The 23,407-nt window shown below is 37.5% G+C and overlaps 1 protein-coding gene across 11 annotated transcripts in view; it reads left to right on the top strand.

The window, feature by feature from the left end:
- LOC129727571 (vertebrate ancient opsin-like) overlaps positions 1–23,407 on the top strand; it is a 91,598-nt gene that overhangs the window by 23,194 nt on the left and 44,997 nt on the right. For 8 of the 11 annotated variants that reach the window (XM_055685525.1, XM_055685526.1, XM_055685524.1 and 5 more), the window contains 2 exons: positions 4,088–4,718; positions 17,319–17,478. In XM_055685525.1, coding sequence (XP_055541500.1) covers positions 4,440–4,718; positions 17,319–17,478 — 439 coding nt within the window. In that variant the 5' untranslated portion in view covers positions 4,088–4,439. Of the gene's footprint in view, positions 1–3,849; positions 4,006–4,087; positions 4,719–17,318; positions 17,479–23,407 lie in introns of all 11 variants that reach the window. The other 3 variants (XM_055685528.1, XM_055685529.1, XM_055685521.1) reach the window with 2 other exon arrangements.

The raw sequence follows: 23,407 nt of genomic DNA, 5'->3' as shown, positions 1-23,407 counted from the left end.
GACGTTGACCAGCTTCTCCCCGTCCCATACAAACATCCCTCGGTTCCAGAGCGCCGCGTCGGTGATGGTTTGGGTCCGCATACAGGCGTGGGAAGCTCCCATGGAAGTTTATCGAGAAAAAACGTGAACGGAGAATGTCGTCCAACCGTGGTATGGGGAATTTTGACTGGTTTTCTTGAAAAGCCTTTGTGGTCTCCCCTGGACCGATTTTCATATATCATACAACAGAAGCTATCTTTTTATTTTCCAAAAAAATAAAAATAAAAATATTGCTCTATCTTAAAACATCAAAAAAATTATAAGATCTTATTTTCTTGATAACAATTGCCCAAATCTTAAAAAGATTTGAGCAATAGAGCGAAACTCGGAATGGTGTCTTGCAAAAACTGTTTTGTCTTGATTACGATTGCCAAAAAAATACAAAACCTAATTTTTCATATTCAATTCATTATTTTCAAAAGCACAATGTAGGGGAGCTCAGTAGCCGCAAGGTTACAGAGCCCGCCTTGGTAAGCGGATGGTCGTGGGTTCGAATCTTAGTAGAATCAGGCCATTTGGTGGTTGTCAAAGAGGGTTCGAATCTTAGTAGAATCAGGCCATTTGGTGGTTGCCAAAGGTCTTTAGCATGGGTTTATTCTCAGGCTTCCCACCAAGTACCTTTCCTTCAATCTGAATTCTACAATACCTCTCTGTTGACTCTCATTCTACCAAAAATATAAGTCACTGTTATAATGAAACTGGTGTGAGTAACGTATGAAAGTTCTCTCCAGGTATTTAGGCGATATTGTTAGGAGGGACAGAGGCTCGGTATAGTAGAGTAGTAAGCTTGAAACGAAAACGTAAAGCTTACACACTAGCACGGATATGAATGATAAGCGTATAACTTACTTCAATAGTGATACTGCCAATAATATGAAGTGCGGAGTATAGAAAACACTTGGGCAATATCACAATAGATCTAATCTTTGGTCGTAGTGATGAGTCCACACAGGAAAAAAAAACACAATGTACAGGAAAAAAATAAACAACATATTCGTCAAAACTGGTTTGACAACAATTTCAAACGAAATTGAAAAACTTTTGTTTAATTTTCGTGCAGTTGGTGGTCACATGAAAACTGCTGGAATGTTCTTCCATTGAGTTTGACAGCTGAAGGGCTCGAAAAGGAAAGAAGTGACATTTAATTGAGAGCGAAGTGTAGTTGAAATTTTGTTTGTTACCCTTTTATTTAATGCTTTCCTTCGTGAGAGATTGTGCAAACGGCAATACAAGCTGCAAACCCGCAAGTAGTTACGGGACGCCGGTAAATAAAAGCAAAAACAACAAAAAATGTTCCGAATATTGACCGGATCCTGCGTGACGTGGATGCCATCGCCGTTCCAACTGTGGCTTGCGGTGGATCGATGAGCAGCCGCTTGTCCTCTAACTTGATTCCGATTTAACACTGTGCTTACGCGTTAGAAAATTATCATCATATCACATGAAACATGAATTGACGCACTAACCGAAAGAAAAGTGTCATATATCATCTCGCACGAGAACCAAAACAAACCTGAGAATGGAAATGGAGTGAAAGAGTGGAAGAACTTGATGTTATGTTAGGAGCGATATTTATAAACAGTAATTTGAGAAGAAGAGTTTGATTGAAACTATTCTACAACACACTCATAATTTAAACTAGAAATGTGCTTGGGAATATATTGGTGGATAGTACTTCACAGCATAAATTTTCACTTACCATTTGAAGCAAAAATTATCAAATTCAACAGTAGCACGCCATGTTCTTAAATTATTCGCGATTCTCTTCAGCAACAACCATAAGTTCATTGAAGTGATTAATGTTCCACAATTCACTCTTAGGCAAAATCATAATCCAGAAGAAATACCTGTCTATCGTCTGCCTAATTCGCCGTCGACCTAAATGAGTTTTCTCTTCTCATTTTGAAAATGTAATTCAAGAGACCCGAAACCATATAATCGGTACCGGCAGAAACCGTGCGGATCGATTCTACGGTCCTGAGGCGAACAGGCAAACAAAAAAGGCTTACGACAGGGATGCGCTTTACTTTTGCTACTTTTGGTGGGCCCAAGGGAGGTTAGCGTAGCGGATGCCGATACTAAACTAAGCTATTTAACCCAAGTCTATGGTTCAGGGCAGAATGAGTAATAACGTTGGTTTCAACTTTGTGTTACCATCGGTGAAGATATGGAAGAACTTCTCTGCCAGTGATTTCATGTGTCGTTTCTATGCATGAGGAAAATTGAAACGATTTGTCGGCGAGACAAATCAAAAATGCTGTGAACGACATGCTGTAAATCGTGCGTGCAGTGATAACTTCCTTAACAAGAATCTTTACTGCAGCCCGCGCTTGAATCCTAACGAGGGGTTTGGAAATTTCTTTGATTAGAATGGTTCAGTTGTAGCTGCTTTTTATCTTGAATATGTGAATTAAGGCACACAGTTATTTAATAAATTTACTTGCGTCTTCACAGCAAAATATTGATTTTTTGTTCCCAACGAATAGTTTCAACAATATAATAATAATTGTTATTACTTCTGCAATGATGGTTGTTGATTGTTTGAGTGTGTTACAACATTTGTTACATTGATTTATTATTTTTACCTAATTAACTAAAATTAGTGTTTTCTCATTGAAAACTTTTAAGGTTTATACGGTTTAAACCCAGATAGTCTCGAGGTACGATGTCCAGTCCAGTCGTCGTAGGTTCGAGTCTCGGCTCGGGAGAGACTGTTAGTGTCAGTAGGATCGTAGCGCTAGCCCCGCAATTGTCCTGTACACTAAACAGTTGGCTGCGAAGTCTGTGTATAAATAAACAGACAACATTGTTGTCATTTTCGTTTTGGTGTTTCTATCAGATCTATCAGATTAAAATGTTCGACTCCTAAATCGTGTTAACCTTAGAGCGCGTAGACTTCAAAGAAAACAGAGTGTTCATTCAAGATCAATTTGATGTTGCTGAAGATTCAATATCAATATTCAATATAATAAGAAAAGATAGACTGCTCACAGTCAAAAGCAAGGCAAAGAAATTGGTGTCAACAGGGTATAGTACAAGAAAAACAACCGGTTCTCACTGGGTTTAACAGACGTATATTATCATAATTTATGTGGTAGCTAATTCATTTTATTGTTAGAGTTTTGTTTTTGTAAATCAATCTGTGAAAAAAGTAATTTCATAAAACATTATTTGATATGAAGTTCTGTCACAGTCGCCATGTAACATTATCGGTAGATACCTTCGACGTGATTTCAAAACATGCGAAGCATTCTTTTATTTATATATTTAGGATATTACATCCATATTCCACGTTTATTCTCTGCATCATTCATGTACAAATTGGAGTGTAGTTTAGCACTACTTCCAGTAGAATGTGTAGAATTGCTCGACTTGTCATAACTCATCCTTTAAAAATTTTGGAAGAATAAGTGCCTTGAAGACGCTTCAAAAGTGTTTGAAAGCGTTTGTATTTTCATTGTAAAATCATAAATTCCCTGGTTTGAAATGTGCTTCCTAAACAACTGGTTGCTACGATAGCAGCAATGAGGACAATTTTTTGATCGGTTGATATTGATTGTTTCATGCCACGCCAACTCGATTGAAAATTCAAATTGTTTAAAACTTACAATACAAACCCAAAATGTTATTTAAGAATAAAGTTCACAGCATGAATATTTAATTACTGCTTCAAACAAAAAAGCACGAAAACCCGAATCACCTTTACACTGCCGTTACCTTCTTTTGTGCGTGAGAAATGCGTGAAAACTTTTCGGGATTCATATTGATTAAAGAACTTTTGGCACACTGAAACCGTGTGCGGTTCACCAGTTCGGCACTAATGCGATCCCGCGCTTCGGAAGCTTCGCCTGCGAGTCCGAGTTCATTCACTCAGATGAATAATCGTGTCGGAAAATACAGTTAATATTACTTCCTGCAAAATTCGCTACGTTTCCGGCATAGAACAACTTTTCTATTTATTGAAACGTAAGCGCTTTAAAATGACGAGCGAGAGTGAGGAAAGCGAAATGTACAAATGTAACATTCGTGTTTTCTATTTTTGTTTCAGATAACCTTGAGCTAAAGTGAACAAAGGTGCAGGTTGTATAGAATAATCAACATAACAATGTTATTGAGGGAGCTTTCATCGTCAAGTGGTTGACCAAAGAAGAATATCACGTGACGAGTAGAACAGTATTTCTATGTAGTTAGGTGATGAATATCAAAATAATTGTAACGTTCACCAAATGAAGAAATAAAAAAAAAATGTTGAAATTTACGAGCTAATTCTGCAACTGATACAACGAATCAACAGCTATCAAGAAGTAAGAAATTGTGTATGCGTGTGTGTTTGCCAACAAGTCAATTCAAAGTAAAATGTGCTGCTCTCAGTCGACCAATTTTCACGGGAACCGTGTACGATGAGTGACTTCGATGCTGCCAATGTTGCCAATATCAGTAAGTATATCGTCTCATCGACCGTATCCGGTGCCACTGCAGCAGGCATTGGGGGAAGTGGCGGCGATAACTCCTCGGAGGACAGTAATGGCTTCCTCTGGTACATTTTCATCGACCGACAGCCGGCGGAGCTGATGGAGCCATGGGCCTACGTGGCAGCGGCAGTGACACTGTTCTTTATCGGGTTTTTCGGATTCTTCCTCAACCTGTTCGTGATTGCGCTGATGTGCAAGGATGTCCAGGTGAGCATTCTAGCGTGGTTTCTTGTCTAGCTTATAGGGTGAGGTTTCATGATTGGATCAGCTTTGGCTATTTTGAGGGTGCATTGGAATGCATGTAGAATTTTCAATAATAGTATTACATGAAATACTGTTTTTATTAATTTTTATCATTTTTTTCATCAAATCGAATAAGTGTTTTTTCTATATTTTTACGGTCATTCGAAACGTTAGGTTTCCTTTAAATCAAATTCTCGACTTCTAGGAGATTTGCTCTGACTTTTTTTATTGTGTCCTGAATCACAACTTCACGCTTTGAAAATCATGAAGAAATTTTCGCAGTATTTTTTCACGCGGATTTCAGAATTTAGGTGGGTTGTGAAGGCTAATTTTATAATTTTGTTGTTTTTACGCAAATTTTTCAATTTAAGATTTCATTTCCATGCTTTTTCTAGCCTTACGAGCTTGTTTGTTTTTTCATCATTCGATACGAGTGCAGCAGTTCAGCAGCCGGATCAAATTCCACGCGCAGCCTGGCTTTTATTACCCTTTAGCGGTAGGTAGCAGACTGTGCACTGTGTACAGACGGTATGCGTGGTATTTTCGGTGACGGAGCTGTAATAACAAAAACCATCAAGCAGACGGAGTAAAATCTCCGCGCCTCCGGGCTCTGGTTACCACCAAGCAGTGTAGAGGATATTGCTCAGCCTGCCGAATGAGAATTGTGATTCTGCCCACGAACCAATCCAGCTAACAGCAAAAAGGGCGAGTTAGCAAGAGAAGAAGAAGTAATGACCCGATCAGGAGAACGTGAATAAGATTTTGAAGTTCTATCTACACATAACATATTTCGATGCGAAATTGTATTTTCCCATATGCTTTTGACATCAAAAATCAATCTAAACGAGATACGATAACAAATCTTGAAACGAAGTTGTTCTGAACCAAATCTACCAAATATTTCGTTTCAATCAAAACATCTTATTACTAACAATGGTTGTTATCAACCTGTTTAAAATGCTATCATATTTTGTTAGGTAGCTGATATGTTAGTAACAAAGTTTGGTATGGGTTTGATCCAATTAGAATAATTTTTGTTATAATTTATGTTATTTGAACACCTAACGGGATGAATAACAAGCTAACAGCTTCTGTTTTATTTTTGTTTTGTCTTTCTGATCGGGAAAGTATTAAATTTTTTTTAATTTTCATTTACAGTGCTGTTTTGATTTTATCACGGGCAAAACACATTCTCCCGTGAATTCAACGAAACTGTGGACTTAATGAAATGATAAAAATCAGTATTTTTGTTAGATTTTAATGCTATTCAACAAAAAATTCTATCCTCCATCATTTCCTCGAATACACAGTCTCGCTAGATTCACCGGAAAGGGTTTTTTGACCGTGATAAAATCGAAACGGCACTGTATTTGTTTGGCTCTCTATAAACCGATTAACGCGTTTTTTAATAGCTTAACCTTACTTTGAAAAAGTGTATTGTGCCTTTAATAACTATTTCTTGGTTCCCATGATTGTGAGCGTGCGGTAGACGAAACATTCTCGCAAAAATGGACGATATGAGGGTAGAGTTACTCATCGATGTTGAAACGATTGAGGAAGACCATCTCACCCCCTAGCTCCCCTCTTCCTTCCCCTGTATTTAGTCCAGTTCTAAAGGCTCCGGAGGTACGGATAAAAGTTTACCCAGACGCGCTAAAGGTGCTTACGTTGTTTTCTTTCGGCCTATAAAAAAGTTACTGAATATCATCCAAATATGCGTGGGCCTAGCGTGGTTGGTAACGCCTCCGCCCACCACGCTCGACGCCTGGGTTCGAATCTCAACGCCGACATAGGTGTCGATGGTTGTGGGGTGGCAACCCAACTGGTCTAGATTCAATCCTAGCCGACACCGGGAGATTTTATGAGACGAAAAATCTCTGGGACCACGTCCTCCACCGCATGAGGAAGTAAAGTCGTTGGCGCCGGCCCGTTATTCAACGGGTCTTAAGTTAGGGTCCTGGATGGAGTCGCTTCCCGGGCGTCGGTGATTGGCACAACAACAGTGGCGGAACTAGACCGACGGAAAATAAGCGAGAATAAAAAAAAATATATCATCCAACTTGACAAATACCTGGCAAAACAGTTTTCGGGCGTAGCCGAAGTTACAAATATTAGACCGAACAAACTGCGGGTTGTCGTGAAAAGCCTGAGGTAAGCACCCTATAAGAATTCTTTTGTTGCTTATATTTCATTTTAACTATGTCTATGGTTTTTTAGAAATTTTAGGAAATCTGGGAAATATATTTGTTTCGTTATTTTACTTCTTGTTCTTTTCCTGTGAATTTCGACCCGAATTGTAATCGTTGTTTGCTTTTTTTGACCATGTGTTTGTAGTTGTGGACTATTGAAAAAAAAAAAAAAAACACACAATAATACTGAAGAAATATAAAGATTTCTATTTAATTTTACTATCAAGACAGCTGAAAATCAATCAGCACTCTTGCATGAAAGTGAAAAAAGCCACCATAAAAGTAAAGGTCCAAACACAATGGATACTAGGGTGCCAATCATCGTATGAAAAAAAAAAGTGACCAGAAAATTAAAAAAAAAACCTATACAAAATGTTCACCTGCTCGGAAAAACACCCTGTGCAAAATTTCAGTTCAATCGGACTTAAAATGGGGTGGCGCAAAGCGATTGAAGTTTGGCTTTTTTGAAAACCGAAAAATCACCCAAGGGGGGAGTACGTGAAATTTCGAATTTTTTTTTTTGCAAAAATTTACTCTCTGTGACTTAGTCGTTTTTCAATTGTGGAAGGTGGAGTTCAAAATGTTTAGAATTAATCTTTTGAAATTGATCACTAGTCTCTCGAAATAGCTTGTATAATGATATATCCTATAACTAGCATCGAATACATTATGTTTCATTAGGGTGGTTCATTTGTTCGACATAGGGTGGTTCATAATATTGTGTAAAAATAAGTATAAAATGAAAAAAATCACTTTTCACTGAATACCAATAGAAAAATTCCTGAAAATATAATATTTGTTATATCATTGCCGTTAGGGTGGCAATGTTGAATTGGAAAAATTATAAGTAAAATAGCAAGATACTACAAAACAAATTTACAAAATGTATCAAAAAACTACTCTGTGAAAAAAAAATTATCTGAACCAAAATTAAGATCGTGTCTTGCGGTAAATAGTGAATGCTTTCATGTCATTTGCAAAATCACACACGGGAGGTACATGGAATTTGAATATTTGAAGAATGTTTTCGATTCCAAGTGTCTTAAAAGTACATGAAAAAAAAATATATATATATACACTCTAAAAAAAAATTATTAATTTTTTGAAAAAAAAAATAAAAGAAAGTTCTAAATAAATTATCCAAAACAGCCCATTTAAAAAACTGATTTTTTTTCATAAAAACTACGAAAGTTTACTTGAACAACGAAACCGGCCATGGAGAAATAAAAAAAAAAGTTATAATATTTTTTAAATTTATTTATTTTCACAGAGTACATTTTTTTTGGAAGAACAAAGTTATTATTTACAACTTTGCCCCATACACTATGCCAATCAAATAAACCGTTTTGATTGTAGAAATATTTTTAATCCCTCATAGAGTACTCTATTGGAAATTAAAAATATGTCTACAGTCGAAACGGCATAGTGTCTTCGGCAAGGTTGTAGATAATTTACAAATATGCGTTTTAGTAAAAATAATTGAAAATACATTTTTTTTAATTTTTTTTTTTTCAAAAAATGATAACTTATTTTTCTTGATTTCTGAATGATCGGACTGGTTTCATTGCTTTGGTAATCTTTTGTAGATTTTATCAAAAAAATCAAGTTTTTAAAAAATGAACCCTTTTGAATAATTAATTTTTAATCTTTCTTTTATCTTTTTTTTTAATAAATAATTTTTTAAGTGTATTTTTTTTTTGGAAAGACAGAATTATCATCTACAACTTTGTCGAACCGAAGTGCTTTTTTTTTAATTTTATACTCATTTTTCCCAATATTATGAACCACCCTATGTCGAATAAATGAACCACCCTAATGAAACATAGTGTATTCGATGCTAGTTATAGTGTCTATCATTATACAAGCTATTTCGAGAGACTAGTGATCAGTTTCAAAAGATAAATTCTAAACATTTTGAACTCCACCTTCCACAATTGAAAAAACGACTAAGTCCCGGAGAGTAAATTTTTGCAAAAAAAAAATTTTTTCAGATGACACCAATTCTCGACGTTTCATGCGTTTTTAACCCTTTCCCGCTCATGGTGACTCTAGAGCACCAAGAATTATAATCATCATATCTTGACATAAAATAGTTTGTTGTGCTTACGATTGTTCCATAAACTTTTATATGCTGCCTCAGAGCATCACTGGGCATTTTCTTCAAAATACTACAGTTGATAGTAATTTTAGTTAGTCTACAAAGTGTTCAGCTTGAATTTTCTCGCGATGCTATAAATTTTAATGATAAACCTTGTGAGCGGGAGAGGGTTAAGTCATTTGGCATCAAAAAAAAAAATTCGAAAACCGAATTTTCACGTACCCCTCCCCCCCCTTGGGTGATTTTTCGATTTCAAAAAAGCCAAACTTCAATCGCTTTGAGCCACCCCATTTTAAGTCTGATTGAGCTGAAATTTTGCACAGGGTGTTTTTTCGAGTAGGTGAAGATTTTGTAATTTTTTCTTTTTGAAATTCGAGATGACCATTTTGGCTGGCACCCTAATGGATACGTTGCGGCAGCGTTTGTGGAAATTTGACAGTTCTGTCAAACTAACGACAATGCAACGCAAACGTATCCATTGTGTTTTGGCCTAAACACGCCTTAGGGGCCGTTTGATAATTTCGTAAGCAAATTTTTCTACTTTTCCGTTACCGCATTAACAATTTTTTCTTACTTAAGATAATCTTTTTACCCCCCTCCCTCCTCTGTGAGATAGGATAAGAAAATTGAACATCCCCGTTCTCCACCTATTTACTGACGTAATTATTGAACGGCCCCTTAAGCGTTACCATGACAAAGAAATACTCCACTTCCATGCAATGTCATTGGATTTTCAGCTACTTTTATCGCATGGCCATGAACGATGCGTGTGAAATATTTCATCAAAGAATGACAGCCAGTTACAAGAATAATAAAACTAGCGTACAGTTGAGTTATTTTTAAGCTCGTAAAAACAAAATTAATTAAAAAATCCGTGTAAAGTGAACCACCAAGAAAGGCTATAGAAAAAACTAGAGACGCTTCACGACCAGTATTTAAAATTGTCCTCTTTGACGGTTATTCCGGATCTTTCGGAGGGCGGAGGTTATTTTTAACTAAGTCTTTTACTCAATATATACATAGGGGCCATCCACATACCACATGGACAGCTTTGGGGGGGGGAGGTGTATGTGTAATGTCCACGGTCCATACAAAATTTTTAGAATTCATATGGGCACTTGCCCACGGAAGGGGGAGAGGGGGAGGGGTCAAAATCGTTAAAAATCTGTCCACGTGGTATGTGGATGGCCCCATAGACGTTTTTAGGTTCCAACCCCAGTGCTCTGAAAAAGCTTCTTCTAAAAAGAAGCCTGAAAGTTTTCACGTTCAGTTACATGTGCTCCTTTTTGTGCGATTCTTCGCTCATTTTCAACTTGTACCTGCAGCATGTTCAATTTCTTTCGAACGGTTCAAAGCAGAGCGAATATGGAACGAGCTGCGTGCAACGTTGTTCTCCGCAAAAGGACCACCGCTCCGGCGTTCAAGTCCGTCGTACAATCTTCTGTCGGCAATCACGTACATACCATTTTTCGTTTGCGGTCATGATCGTCCGAAAAAACAGTTAATCCAGGCTTAGGAAAATTACTGGAGAGCGACACTATACTGACGACTTTTCTCTCTTTTCATTCTAACAGCCGCATGCATGAGCTATTCATGAAAGCTACAGCTTACACAAGGCAAAGAAACTGTCTTGTGTTGCGTACGACAGCTCATTCTTGCGCTTGTAGGGGAACTGCTCCATTATTCATCTCATTAAGTCGATATTCACGAAGAAAGCACGGATTAAACACCAAATTTTCACGAAATCATTAAACAAATAAACTAAATATGCTTACGTACTCTTATGAAATCGTTAAGAATTGTATGTTTAGTAAAATTAGCTAGATTTATCCTAAATTTTGTAAAACAAAACCATTTTTCACAACGCTTCCATATCCATCTCAAAACTTGAATCATTGCTCAATTATTTATCCCACGACGCTCCCATATTCATCACACTTTCATTCATGAATGAAACACATTATCATGAATGAACGTAGCCGCAGCCCGTCGTAGTAAGTTACCTAGATATTCGCTGCAGTTGTTTACGAGCAAAACTGGTAACCTAGGTAACCACCACAGTGCTGTAGATTTATGTCAATTATTTCCGAATAATTCAATATTTTCAGTATGATTTTTTCCTTTTTAACAGGAACTGATTTAGCAACTCTTGATTTTCTTCAACGCAGTGAAAACAGATGAAAATACATACAGTTGAAATTTAGGAATTGTAGAAATTCATCGCATATATTTCTGCTAATTCAAGCTTGTTTTAGGAAATTTGAGGTGAACATTTCAAAGATTGGAGTATTCTTAGTGTAGTGAGTGATTTTGTTTAGTGATTGAAATAAAAAGTGGTCCGCTAGTGATGAAAAAAAATTTGGTTGGCTGCTGAACGAGTCCCGTTGTAGCCGTATAGAACGATGCGCGGATTTTGTTTTCTGAGGTAGGTGATTGGAATAAATGAGTTTTCGAGTGCAGATGCCCAACCATAATATCAAATTTATTGCTTTTAAGTGAGTTTTTGGGGATTCTACTTTATGGGGAGTCTAAATTTAACTAAGAAGAAACCATTCCATGGATTAGCAGATTGGTTTAAGAATAAAATATGCATTTTTCCCTGTTTTCAATTGTGTTTACATGTTGAATGAGATAAATATACGGGTTGAGATGAATAATGGAACAGTTCCCCTATTTTGCTCGTTCGGACATGACTAGGCTTTTGCTCAATTTGCTCATTTTGAGGATGTCCTGTTACTGTTGACAGCCTGCTGTTCGGCTGCGGCTGTCATCGACTTGCATTTTTTCGTTTCTCCTTTTTCACAGGACGGTGGCATATTAAATACAAAGCAAACCGTTTCCATTGTTGATATTGTTTCCCACGTAAGAAAAAAAGGTGTTTGGCACCGTCTCTCTTTCATTTTTTCCTCGGCATAACTGTCGTGAATCATAATCACCTGTCATCCATCCATCGGATTCGTGTTGAAGGATGTCGGAAGATTATAGGCTGTCATTTGCGACAGCTTGGAAATACCAACAGACATAAGGAGATGAAAAATAACAGCCCTTATGGAGTTGCATGTGTGCTGTCGTCAGTTGCTGTCGGACTGTTTACCGAACGTGTGGGGAGCAGAGAGAGCTGTGCAATACAATGAGAGCCGGATCAGTTGAAAATTTGCTGTCATTGTCTTGTAGTCATTTTCATAACACTGAGTCAATCATTCTAAAGCATTCTTACGTTCGAGGTTCATGTGCTGGTGGTATGGTGTTGTACCTACAGAGCCAATTTTTACTAACCGGGACTTCATTCGTAATCAATTAACCTACGCTTAACAGTAGAATTTGAAGTTATATTTAATATATAGTCAACATTTAAGCCACGTGGTAATGGCTTTATGAGTTAGTGCTAGGCTGACCAGATTTTCTCGGGATGAAAACGGGACAAATGGGTTAAAAAACGGAACACATGATAAGATTGACTTTTTAAAATTTTTTTAACCAAAGCATTCAAACGTTGCTTTGATGAAACGACCCGACCCTGTACGATACTTGGCGTTTGATGAAATTTAGCGTAAAAGAATGGGATTTTTTGCAATAACGTCCTGAAATTTGTTACATGGATGATCGAGATTTTGACTAACAATTATCATGATCTCAACATTCAATCGCGACATTCACGTCATTCATCGTCAGTTCACGATAGGAGATGTCTCTTCCAGTGATGCGATGCTGTCAGGAAGGCACAAAATGTACTCAGTAGTATTAAAAAAACCCTGGCTGCTTGAAAACTTATTTTCCATTAAAAAAAATTTCAATGCAATGCTTTATTTAAGAATTTTTCAAGGAGTATCCAAAATCGGTACAAAAAGGCAAAAAGTCGGGACGGTTAAAAATAGTCGAAAAAACGGTACTGCCCCGTTCAAAATGGTACATCTGGTCAGCCTAGTTAGTGCAGTAAAGTTTTTTTTCACACGAAAACGTACCGTGCAAAAAAACGTTTAAAAAACCGCGTTATTTGTAAAAACGTCGTAAAAAATCGTGTTGAAACGAAACTATGTAAAAAACAGCCTACTATAGTTTGCTACCGTTACTGTTTCTTACTGTAACAATTTTTCGCGAAGACGAAAAATCGTGTAAAAAAAATGTGCAACAGAAACCGCGTTATTTGAGAAAACGACGTAAAAAACTTGGAGTAAACGACGTATGAAAGGAACGTGTAAAATAAAACCGCGTAAAAAAGACTTTACTGTATATCTCACACTATCGGCGGGAAGGAAAATGTGGTAAAACAGGGCCAGTTGGTTACTGGGATAGTTGGTCAATAATGAGAATACAGTCAAACCTGTTTTTGTGTGAGGGATAGGGACCGCACAAAATAAATCGCATAAAAAAATCATTCGAAACTTCACGTGCAGCCACAAAACAATGTTTCCACAATATTATTGAAAAATCATTTTTTATGCGGTGGATAGGGACTGCATAAAAAAAATCTCAGTTAAAATCATTCAAAAGTTGATGATTCTGATTTAGAATGCCTATAAAAACAATTATGAAACACCTGATTGATAAACGTAACTTTTTTAAACATACTATTCTTTCCAACCGCTATCCTTAGTAGGCTAGCAATACGTGAATTTTCCTTCGTAAAACTGGCTCAAATAGTAATTTTTTGACGCAACACTTTTGTAATGCGTTGAGACTCATTTCAAAGATTGGAAAAACTAAATGGCTGGAAATCTTGTCGGATGTAGTCCATTTTCATATACCGCACAAAAAAAAGTCGCACAAAAAAAAATCGTACAAAAAACGTCGCAAAAAAAACAGGTTCGACTGTATCTTCAAATCTACGCATCGAAAAAAAAGTGTTATATGGGTGATATGATCAGAAAACCAAAAAAACTAAATGACGGCAAACCTGTCAGCAAATCGGGACCTTTTAGCAATGTAGAGTTCAGTGAAACACCGTTGACCGCATGCATAAGTAAAAAGCGCAGTTGTGCAACAAAACAAACGTGATTTAGAAAAATAAAGAATAAAAAATACCTCGGGATGTGTGTTAAATGACAATTCGCTCATGTTTGGTCGAACTGTCATTAAACACATTTTGAGCAGGTTTTAGCAGGAAGAATTCATTGAAAAAATGAAGGACAACGATAGACATTTCAGAAAACCCATTCAAAACTGCTCAGAAAATTACTCTCTTTCAGCTGATATATAAAAATCAGAAAGCCATGAAAACTTTAGAATCCAATTGCGGAATTCGGTTCGGGTTTTAATTTAATACGTATTTTCTTTGACTTGGTATCCATCCAAACCATCACTGTTTTTTCGGCACATTCTTTTAGTTAAGCAAGAGAGAGTAACATTTTTTTTTTCGTCTAATTATGAGTAACTTTGGCGAACGTCTAAGTGAAAAACTGATATAGGCTTGACTTCCGCCTAAACGCTACAGACTGCCGTGAATGCATTAGTGAAGGAAAACTGAATTGTCCTTTCGAAATAAAAATGAAAAGAAGAAAAAAAATTTATTGCTATTTTTTTGCGGTTGTGCACACGGTGCTCCCATAGACCGTTATTATGAAAAAAGCACCAAAGAATTTAAGTACACCATTCGATTCATTATGACGTCCAGAATTTCTGGTCAAATTTTCAAAATCATCGTACGGTACATTTTCGAGTAATGCCTTTTTGAAGGTCGTAAGGTACAAAAAAGTGATATAAAACGACGAAATACTCAATGTAAGGCACGTTTTTAAGTCACAATTTTATGAAAGAACTTCCAAAATAGTTTCTACACATTCTAAGTATATATTTCAAGACATTTACAATTGATGGAAAGATTTATTTGAAAATCTCACAGTGCACAGTGGTCTGAATTCGAACAATCTTGACCGTTCTAGTTTTGACTATGAAAAATTGATTTTATGTACTCAATGTCTCCAGCAAAATTGTTACTTAGAATAAGGCCTTACTTTTGGCGTTTTTTGTTTTTCGATCAATCCTAACCTAACAGTTAGATAAAAAAATATTTTTTCTTATTTTCAATATACCGGATTGCTTCCTTCAGCAAAGTTGTGGGAAATTTCAAAAGAAAAATACGTTCAATACGTTAAATACGACAAAATAGAGTTTTTCGTGGAACAATCCCCCTTAAAATCAGTTTTTTTGTCTATAATTTTGTTTGTGATTGTCAAAACAATGAATTTTACAAAGTCTTAGTTGAATGCATAAATTCTTAGCACATTTTGCATTGTTTTGACCAGTTCAGACGAAATTATAGACAAAAAACTAATTTTAAGAAGGGGTGCTCCACAAAAACTCTATTTTGTCGTGTTTAACGTACAGATAGGACATCGCAGTATTCAGCAATTCATTTTCTTTAAAAATTTTCCACAACTTTGCTGAAGGAAGCACTCTGGTATAATGAAAATTAGAAAAAATATTTTTTGTATCCAACTGTTAGGTGGATTGATCAAAAAACCATAAACGCCAAAAGTAAGGCTTTGCTCTATGGAACAATTTTGCTGAAAACATTGAGTACATAAAATCAATTTTTCATAGTCAAATCTGGACGATCACGCCGATTTTGAAAACATGGTTTTGAGAAAAACGCGTTTAAAGTTCCAAAATGCTATAAATCTTAAGAATCGCAACAATAAAGCCCCTTAATAATTTTTCTACCTTCAGTCAGCTATTCCTGTGCCGTAAAGTTGTCATTCCTGAGCTCTATTTTCCTCTTCTTGCTTTTTGTTATCTGATATAGGGTGCGCCTAGCCTCTTTCGATATATCAGACATGCGATGCTCAGTGACTTTGACGCGGTTGGCGTCCAATCTCACGCAAAACTCAAACTTGCCACTCACATTTAAGCACTTTTGTATAAAACTCACAGTTTAAACGTATAGAAAAACTCAAACAGAGAACGTACACAACGAAACTGGCTGATCGACTAAACAAAAGTAAATTGTGAGTGAACACGTGCTGTAGAGACGCTATAACGGTCGAAACTTGATGCAGCGACCTTTATACTTCAAATTTGAATCACTATAACGATCATAGGTAATTTCTGTTAGTTTACAAAGCCTCGAAATAAAAAGAAAAACGAGCATCGCCAAAATAAACGAAACATGTTATTTTGAAGCATAAAAGTTGTTTAAACGAATTTTGAGTATGGATCTGTACTTGGGGGATATAGATTTTGATTCTAGGATAGTTTTAATATGGTTTAGGCTAATAAAAAAAATGACAAGAAAATTTTTTTTTGGTAGATATTACCCCTTAAGACTTAATTGCGTAAATGTGTCTCGAAGAATTTCGCATATACCTTAATAATTTAGACACGAGACCGTTGTGCCTCGTTTGCTCATTTTCAATCTAATACAGTGTCTTGAGGATGTTTCCAGTAAGTGTTTAGCAATGTTGTACAGTAATAGAACCGTCACTTTGTAACCCTCAACGAAACTAGGATCCAACACAATCGAAAGCATGGACCGAACGGGAGCATCCGTCTCCAAAGTAACTGAAAACCGTTTCATCCATTGGCTTATCCGTTGGTTTAAGTTATGAAATGATCCCCAGATTTAGCCTTCTCGAAATATTTTCTGCTTTTAAACTTGAGAAATTAGCTGCTCCGTCAATGGAGAGGCGGAATCTGCAGGTTATTTTTAGTGTCTCGATGCTTCTTAGTAAAAGTAATTGTCGAACGTTGCTGTAGAAAGTTTATCGAATTTAAAGGAGACTAAATGTGTTAAGTAAATTTTTCGTTCAATTAGTCCTCATAGGTATAAGAACTTTGGATTCCATGTCAGTTTTGTATCTGAAAAAAGTTGCAAACTTAGAATGTTTTTTTATCATGGTCGAACCAAAGTTATATGTTTTAGAATTAAGTAGTAATGATAGTTGTTCAAAACCAGTCAGACAATTACTGGGAGACTAGTGAACATTTGAATGATTTTTTAATGAAATATAAGACTTAATTTGCATGCAAAACAATGGTCCAATCATGAAGCATAACCCTCTATTACAACTAATTCAGTTAAGACAAAGTAGTTGCTGACTACTTTCACCTCATTATTTCAATTTAAGTTTTTTTTTCACACCCCGACTTTACCCGACTTATGCCCGCATTGCTGTTACACGGTCTTGTGGGAAGTGAAAGTAATTAAAAACTTAAGTTCACACTTTCCGACAAACTCGACGCCATACTTCCCAACAATAAACGTTCCACTGCTTGGTGTGAAATAGTGAATAATGATTTACTTCCGTTTCCTTCTTTCATCACGTTCTGTACCGTCGGCAGCTCTGGACCCCGATGAACATCATCCTGTTCAACCTGGTCTGTTCGGACTTCTCCGTGTCGATAATTGGCAACCCGTTCACGCTGGCATCGGCCATTTCGCACCACTGGATATTCGGTGCGAAACTTTGTATCGCCTACGGATTCTTCATGTCACTGCTCGGTAAGTTCAACCGTAAAGGTAAATAAGTAAAAGGTTAACTGGACACCGGTTGTATGACACAGCGGAGAAAATGCCAAAAGGCAACTTTTCTGAGTAGGCAGAAAAAGTTCCAGTTCCAATTATTTTCGTCACCGCAAATTACAAATTAAGACCAACCTTTGATGGTTGAGGTTTTGGCGCTTTATAAAAGAGCACAAAAAGCAGCACTTTTTCCGTTAGGAGAGTATTTCAATGGTTCAGCAACATTCAATAGAACCAATCGACTGACCTAGCCATTGGCCTCTATTTTAATTAGAATATTTGATTTCCAATGAAACATCCAATAACCGTAAATGATAGGTAATTTCCGTTCGATACACTTTTTCGTATTGCACAACGAAACCGGAGCTGGTTTCGTAGGAGGTTTATGCCGATCTGGTTATATAGTACTTGTACTTTTAATTAAAATGTCTCATTCGGTAAAAGACGGCAACTCGTATGCAAACAGACGTTCTACGTCTCACGAGGGCAGGGCAGAAGCGATATTGCAATAAATTTCTGCTCCACTTGGGCTATAGCAGAACGATTTGAATTCGGTTCGTTTTGTCTGTCACGGTAGTATTTAAACGGATGAAAGAACACCGCAGAATGAACGCTTCCTTTCGTTTGTCTTGTTTGATCACTAAGTGTAACAGTGCATTGTATAGTGCTTGCAGAACGAATCGTTCCGATGTCCAAGTCCATGAAGGCTATCAAGTTTCTGCGAATGTAAAGTAATAGAGTCAACAGAGAGAGGTGAGCTGAATCCAGTCATATAATCCATTAGAATATTTGCACGACTTTATTCGAAATTTAAAACTGAAAATTCAAGTTCACTGCTATTCACACTTCAGCAGCAGCTGCGAAAAGTGCATTATCAGTTCAACGATCAGGCACTTTTTTTCGCTAGTTCCGCAGTTCTTCGGGCAGACTTCATAAATATATTTAATTCCACGCTGGCAGTGCTCTCTCTACCTAGGTATTTGTGGGACATCAGCATGGAAGCAATTTTCCACCACAATGCGCTATCAATTATCATGCAACCCTATCGAGTTGGACATTGAGTCTAATTTATTCTGCCATTACAACCTGAATAAATGAGCAGTTTGTCGAGCGGGAAGAAGTATTAAGCTCGATGCTTAATATTTAATTGCCTTGGGTAGCAAGATAAATTCGTTCGTGATTAGTGTCAAGCGGAATGGGAGGTTAGATTTGACATCTACATACTATTAATTTCTCTTGAATCGAAGAAGCATACAGTGCGATGCCATCGATTTTTTCCATGTTTTATGACTACCGGTAAAGTGAACACTTTAAATGTGGAGAGTTTGGTCATAAAAGTACAGAATGTGTTAATCTTGGAACAGGATTTGAAGACTAAGTGTAGCGAGCAGTACAGGACTTAGGCATGCTCATTAACTGATTTTGATTGCGTAGAGCAGACAAAACGCAGAAAAACTATATTGGAATTGTAAGCAGGAGGGCGAATTTAATTTCTTTAATAATACTGCTCGGACGGAGTGCAATCACGGCAATTAAACATTTTAATAAACCAGACAGACCAGAATGTAAATGCTTTCCATTATGGTCTACTAACCATACTAATACAATAAGATGAAAAATCTAAGCCCAGAGTAATTGCCTGTGCCTGAGAAGCTTTAAGTTTCGCGAAACAAAATAATCCCCAAACGAGTGGGGCTTGAGCTGCCCGACAGATCAGACGTATTTCCGGTTGCTTGTGGACTGGTCTTTGACTGCCTATAGCTTCAAAGTTTGTGTTTTGTCAGTGTGTTTTTTAAAGACTACCTGAAAGTTATTTCCCATCAGTCTTTCTCAAGTCTACCTACTTTTGAATTTAACATTTGTTTTAACTTTTTTCGTATCACGTGAAATGGCTGGACGAAAAAAGGAACCACGCATCGCTGCGGGGGGGAAAAGAGAGGCATCTCTTTCTGACACTTCGAGTGTCTGTAGTGACAATCCTTTTGATATTTTGCCTGAGCAAGAAGCTGGTGAAATGGAAGTTATTAATAATGAAACTATACAAAATGTAAAATCTTTAAAAAAGGAGAAAGTTCTACCTATTGTGGTAACAATTTCTTCTGAATTTAATACATTCAAAAAGGAACTTCCAACGTTTGTTTCTGACGTTAAAGTTACCTATCAAATTGGCCGAAGAGGTGAATGCCGCTTATTAGCCGACTCAATAAAGGGTCGTGATCGTCTTGTTCAGTATTTAACTGACAAGATGTACAAATTTTTTACATATGACACCAAGAACGCCAAGCCGTTCAAGGTTGTCTTGACCAACGATCAAACCGTTGATGAGATCAAACTTACTTTAACAGAATTACTTGGCATAGCCCCTACCCAAGTAATTCTAATGAAACAAAAATCACGAGGCGAAAACATACAGCGCACTGGAATTTCCCTTGCTAATTATTTAATTCATTTTAAACGAAATGAGGTTAAAAACTTAAATTTTTTTGAAAAAGCACATGCTTCGTTTAATGTGCGTGTAAAGTGGGAAATTTATAGGAAGTATGGCGGAGGTGAAAAGCATATCACCCAATGCCGTACTTGCCAACGTTATGGCCATGGTTCCAAATTCTGTAACATGGACCAAAAATGTCTTAATTGTGGAGACTCTTCTCACAAAAAGGACACATGTCCTGTGAAAGAGAGTAAAAATTTTCGCTGTGCGAATTGTAACGGCAACCATATGTCAAATTTTTATCAATGCCCAGTCCGTTTAGCAATTGTTAAGGCAAGGCAAGGTAAACAAAATTCAATTTCTCAATTAAAACCAACTTCAAAACAAAATTCTCCAAGCGTACCAGTGACGCATAGTTTACCTACTCCTTTGCATACCCGTTTAACTTATGCACAGGTTACAGGTAGTTCGAACATTATACCGCCTAGTGTTGGTAGTTCGAAAATGACCGTTAATATGGGTGAGCAAAACACGCTAGAAAATAATTGTACACCTATTACTCCAGCTAATATTGCTGCCGAAAATATTTTTTCCAATGTCAACTGCCTGGGGCCTATTACGGCAGGTAAACTTTCTTTTTTGCAACAGGCAATTTTCGATCTTATGAACGCCATGTTGCAGGCAAAACCAATGTTTGAAGCCATTCAAATAGGCACAAATTTTACTATTAAAATTGTTTCTAATTTCAAATTTAGAATGATTTTAAATAAAACAATTAAAATATTAAATTGGAATGCTCAATCATTGAAGGCCAATGAGAATGAGCTTTTTTTATTTTTTAACAGTAAATAATGTGCATATTGCAATTATTTCTGAAACATTTTTGAAACCTAACATAAAATTAAAGTATGATCCCAATTACATGGTTCATAGATATGATAGGATTCAGGGTTCCGGCGGTGGAGTTGCAATTGTTATTCATCGCCGAACAAACATCGTGCTCTTCCCCATCTTGAGAAAAAGTTATTGAAACTTTGGGAATTGAAGTTCAAACTGAACTTGGGATTTTATTTATTGCCGCAGCATATTTACCATTTCAATGCACACGCGAGCTCAAAAATTATTTTAAAGGTGATTTACAAAAACTCACCAGAAATCGTTCGAAATTTTTTATAATCAGCGATTTTAACGCTAAACATCGTTCATGGAATAACTCTCAAAGTAATTCCAATGGCAAAATTTTATTCAATGATTGTTCTTCAGGATACTATTTTATTTTGTCTCCGAATAGTCCTACTTGCTTTTCTTCTGTAAGAAACCCTTCAACAATTGATTTGGTGCTAACAGATCAAAGTCATGTATGCAGTGATTTGATCACACATGCTGACTTTGATTCTGAACATCTTCCAATAACTTTTTCTTTATCACATGAATCAGTTTTGAACCCTGTGAGCTCTGTTTTTAATTATAACAAGGCTAATTGGGACAGATACAAAACTCATATTGAGAGAAATTTCAATAATGAGCTTGATTTGCAAAACGAAGTGAATATTGATTACGCTTTGGAAGCATTAAAATGTGCAATTGTTGATGCCAGGTGTTGGGTTTCACGTTTTCGGCCAAGACAAGTAAAAACAGTTTCGAACAGCAGTTTCACTTTAAACAACTTCAACTAGAATTAGTTTTATTTAATCGGTGAATTGTAACAAATAAATTTAGCTTACAAATCTAGTTTTTCCTTGCATGCGATTTCCCCAACCTTAAACTGCCTGAATTATTACCAACGACTGTAATTAAAATACAATTAGGTATCGGTATCACTTCTCGCATCTTTATTCGCTTACTGCAACACTATCTTTCACTTCCAACTGATCTATCTTTCCGAACTTCACTTTTACTATCAAATTTTCTACTAATCTCTAGTAAATTCTATCTTAAACCACGCCAGAATCTCTTTTTACCCTCCTGCTTTTACAGTATCTGTTTGTTTACAATTTTTCTATGCTTCTATGCTCCAACACTTTTCTTTCTGTCATTTCTACGCCTTAACCCACTGACATTTCTTGGTATTCAAGCATGCAGCGACGCGGCTGAAACATAACCAGTGTGGCCAGAACATTCCCCGGCCCGTAACCCTGTCCCGGGAGTGCTATCCGGCTCAGAGTTACCTTCTTGAATCTCCATCACGGCTAGTTTCGCTGTCGCTCGCTTGAACCTTCCGCTTTTCGTTCGCACCCATGCCTGTCGAACCCGTCCGTCACCTGACACGATGGGTTCCTCCACCACTCCTCGAATCCAGCACTTTCGGCTGTTACCTTCCACGACGTACACCAAATCTCCAGATTTCAACGGTCTAGTCTCGCCGAACCATTTTGTCCTCTGATTTAGCGAGAGAACATACTCCTTTATCCATCTCTCCCACATCACGTTGGCTAACTGCTGTGAACGCTGAAACGCGTCCCGAAGTGCTTTTGCTGTGTGTACAACTGGTGAACCTGCGCAAGGCTGGTTCGGTGAGGTACCCCTCAAAAAGTGGTTCGGGGTGAGTGCTTCAGCTTCCTCTGTTTGCTGTGAAACGTAGGTAAGCGGACGAGAATTTATTATGTCCTCCGCCTCGACAATAGTTGTTTGCAGAATCTCATCCGTTACACGCCTACAGTCGTCAAGAGCCGTCAGCATCTCCTTCACTGAACGTACAAGACGCTCCCATACGCCTCCCATATGGGGTGTTGCTGGCGGATTAAACGTCCACTTTGTCCGAGCGTTTGTAATTTGATCGGCGCAGTCGTCTCCTATTCCCCGAACAACTTCTAGCACTTCTTTGCTAGCTCCTCGCAGATTGGTTCCGTTATCGGAAAAGAATTCGCACGGCCAACCACGACGACCCACGAACCGATATACTGCCATTAGGCACGACTGAGTAGTCAACCCGTGTGCCGCTTCCAAATGCACCGCGCGTGTTACCAGACAGGTAAACAGCGCGATCCACCGTTTCTCTGTTCGGCGCCCAACAGTAACATCAAACGGTCCCAAATAATCGACTCCAACGAAGCTGAACGGACGAAGGTTTGGCGTGAGTCTCTGTACCGGCAGCGGAGCCACACGCGGAACTTGAGGCCGACTACGATGCACCTTGCACCAAACGCATGAAGACGATACCTTTCGAACCTCCGCATCCACGTGTGGAATGTAATACAATTGCCTCAGCTCGTTTTTAACCGCCTGGCGGTATCCATGTCCACTCCTCTCGTGATAATGTTGAACAATCAACCACGTAATTCTATGATTGTTCGGCAGAATCGCTGGAAAACGTAAATCAAACGGAAGAAAGTCTGCTCGCTCAACTCGTCCCTCCATGCGGATCAAGCCACTCTCATCGAGCAACGGAGTCAGTTTGTACAACGGACTAGACCTTTCGATGGTTATCCACTGATCAGTCGGACGATCCCTGTTTCGTTTCAGTACCGTCAGTTCATC

Source organism: Wyeomyia smithii, chromosome 3 (genome assembly GCF_029784165.1).
Source record: "Wyeomyia smithii strain HCP4-BCI-WySm-NY-G18 chromosome 3, ASM2978416v1, whole genome shotgun sequence".
NCBI classification, from domain to species: Eukaryota; Metazoa; Arthropoda; class Insecta; order Diptera; family Culicidae; genus Wyeomyia; species Wyeomyia smithii.
The sequence above is the reverse complement of the archived record's forward strand: the minus strand, read 5'-3'. Positions and strand labels throughout refer to the sequence as shown.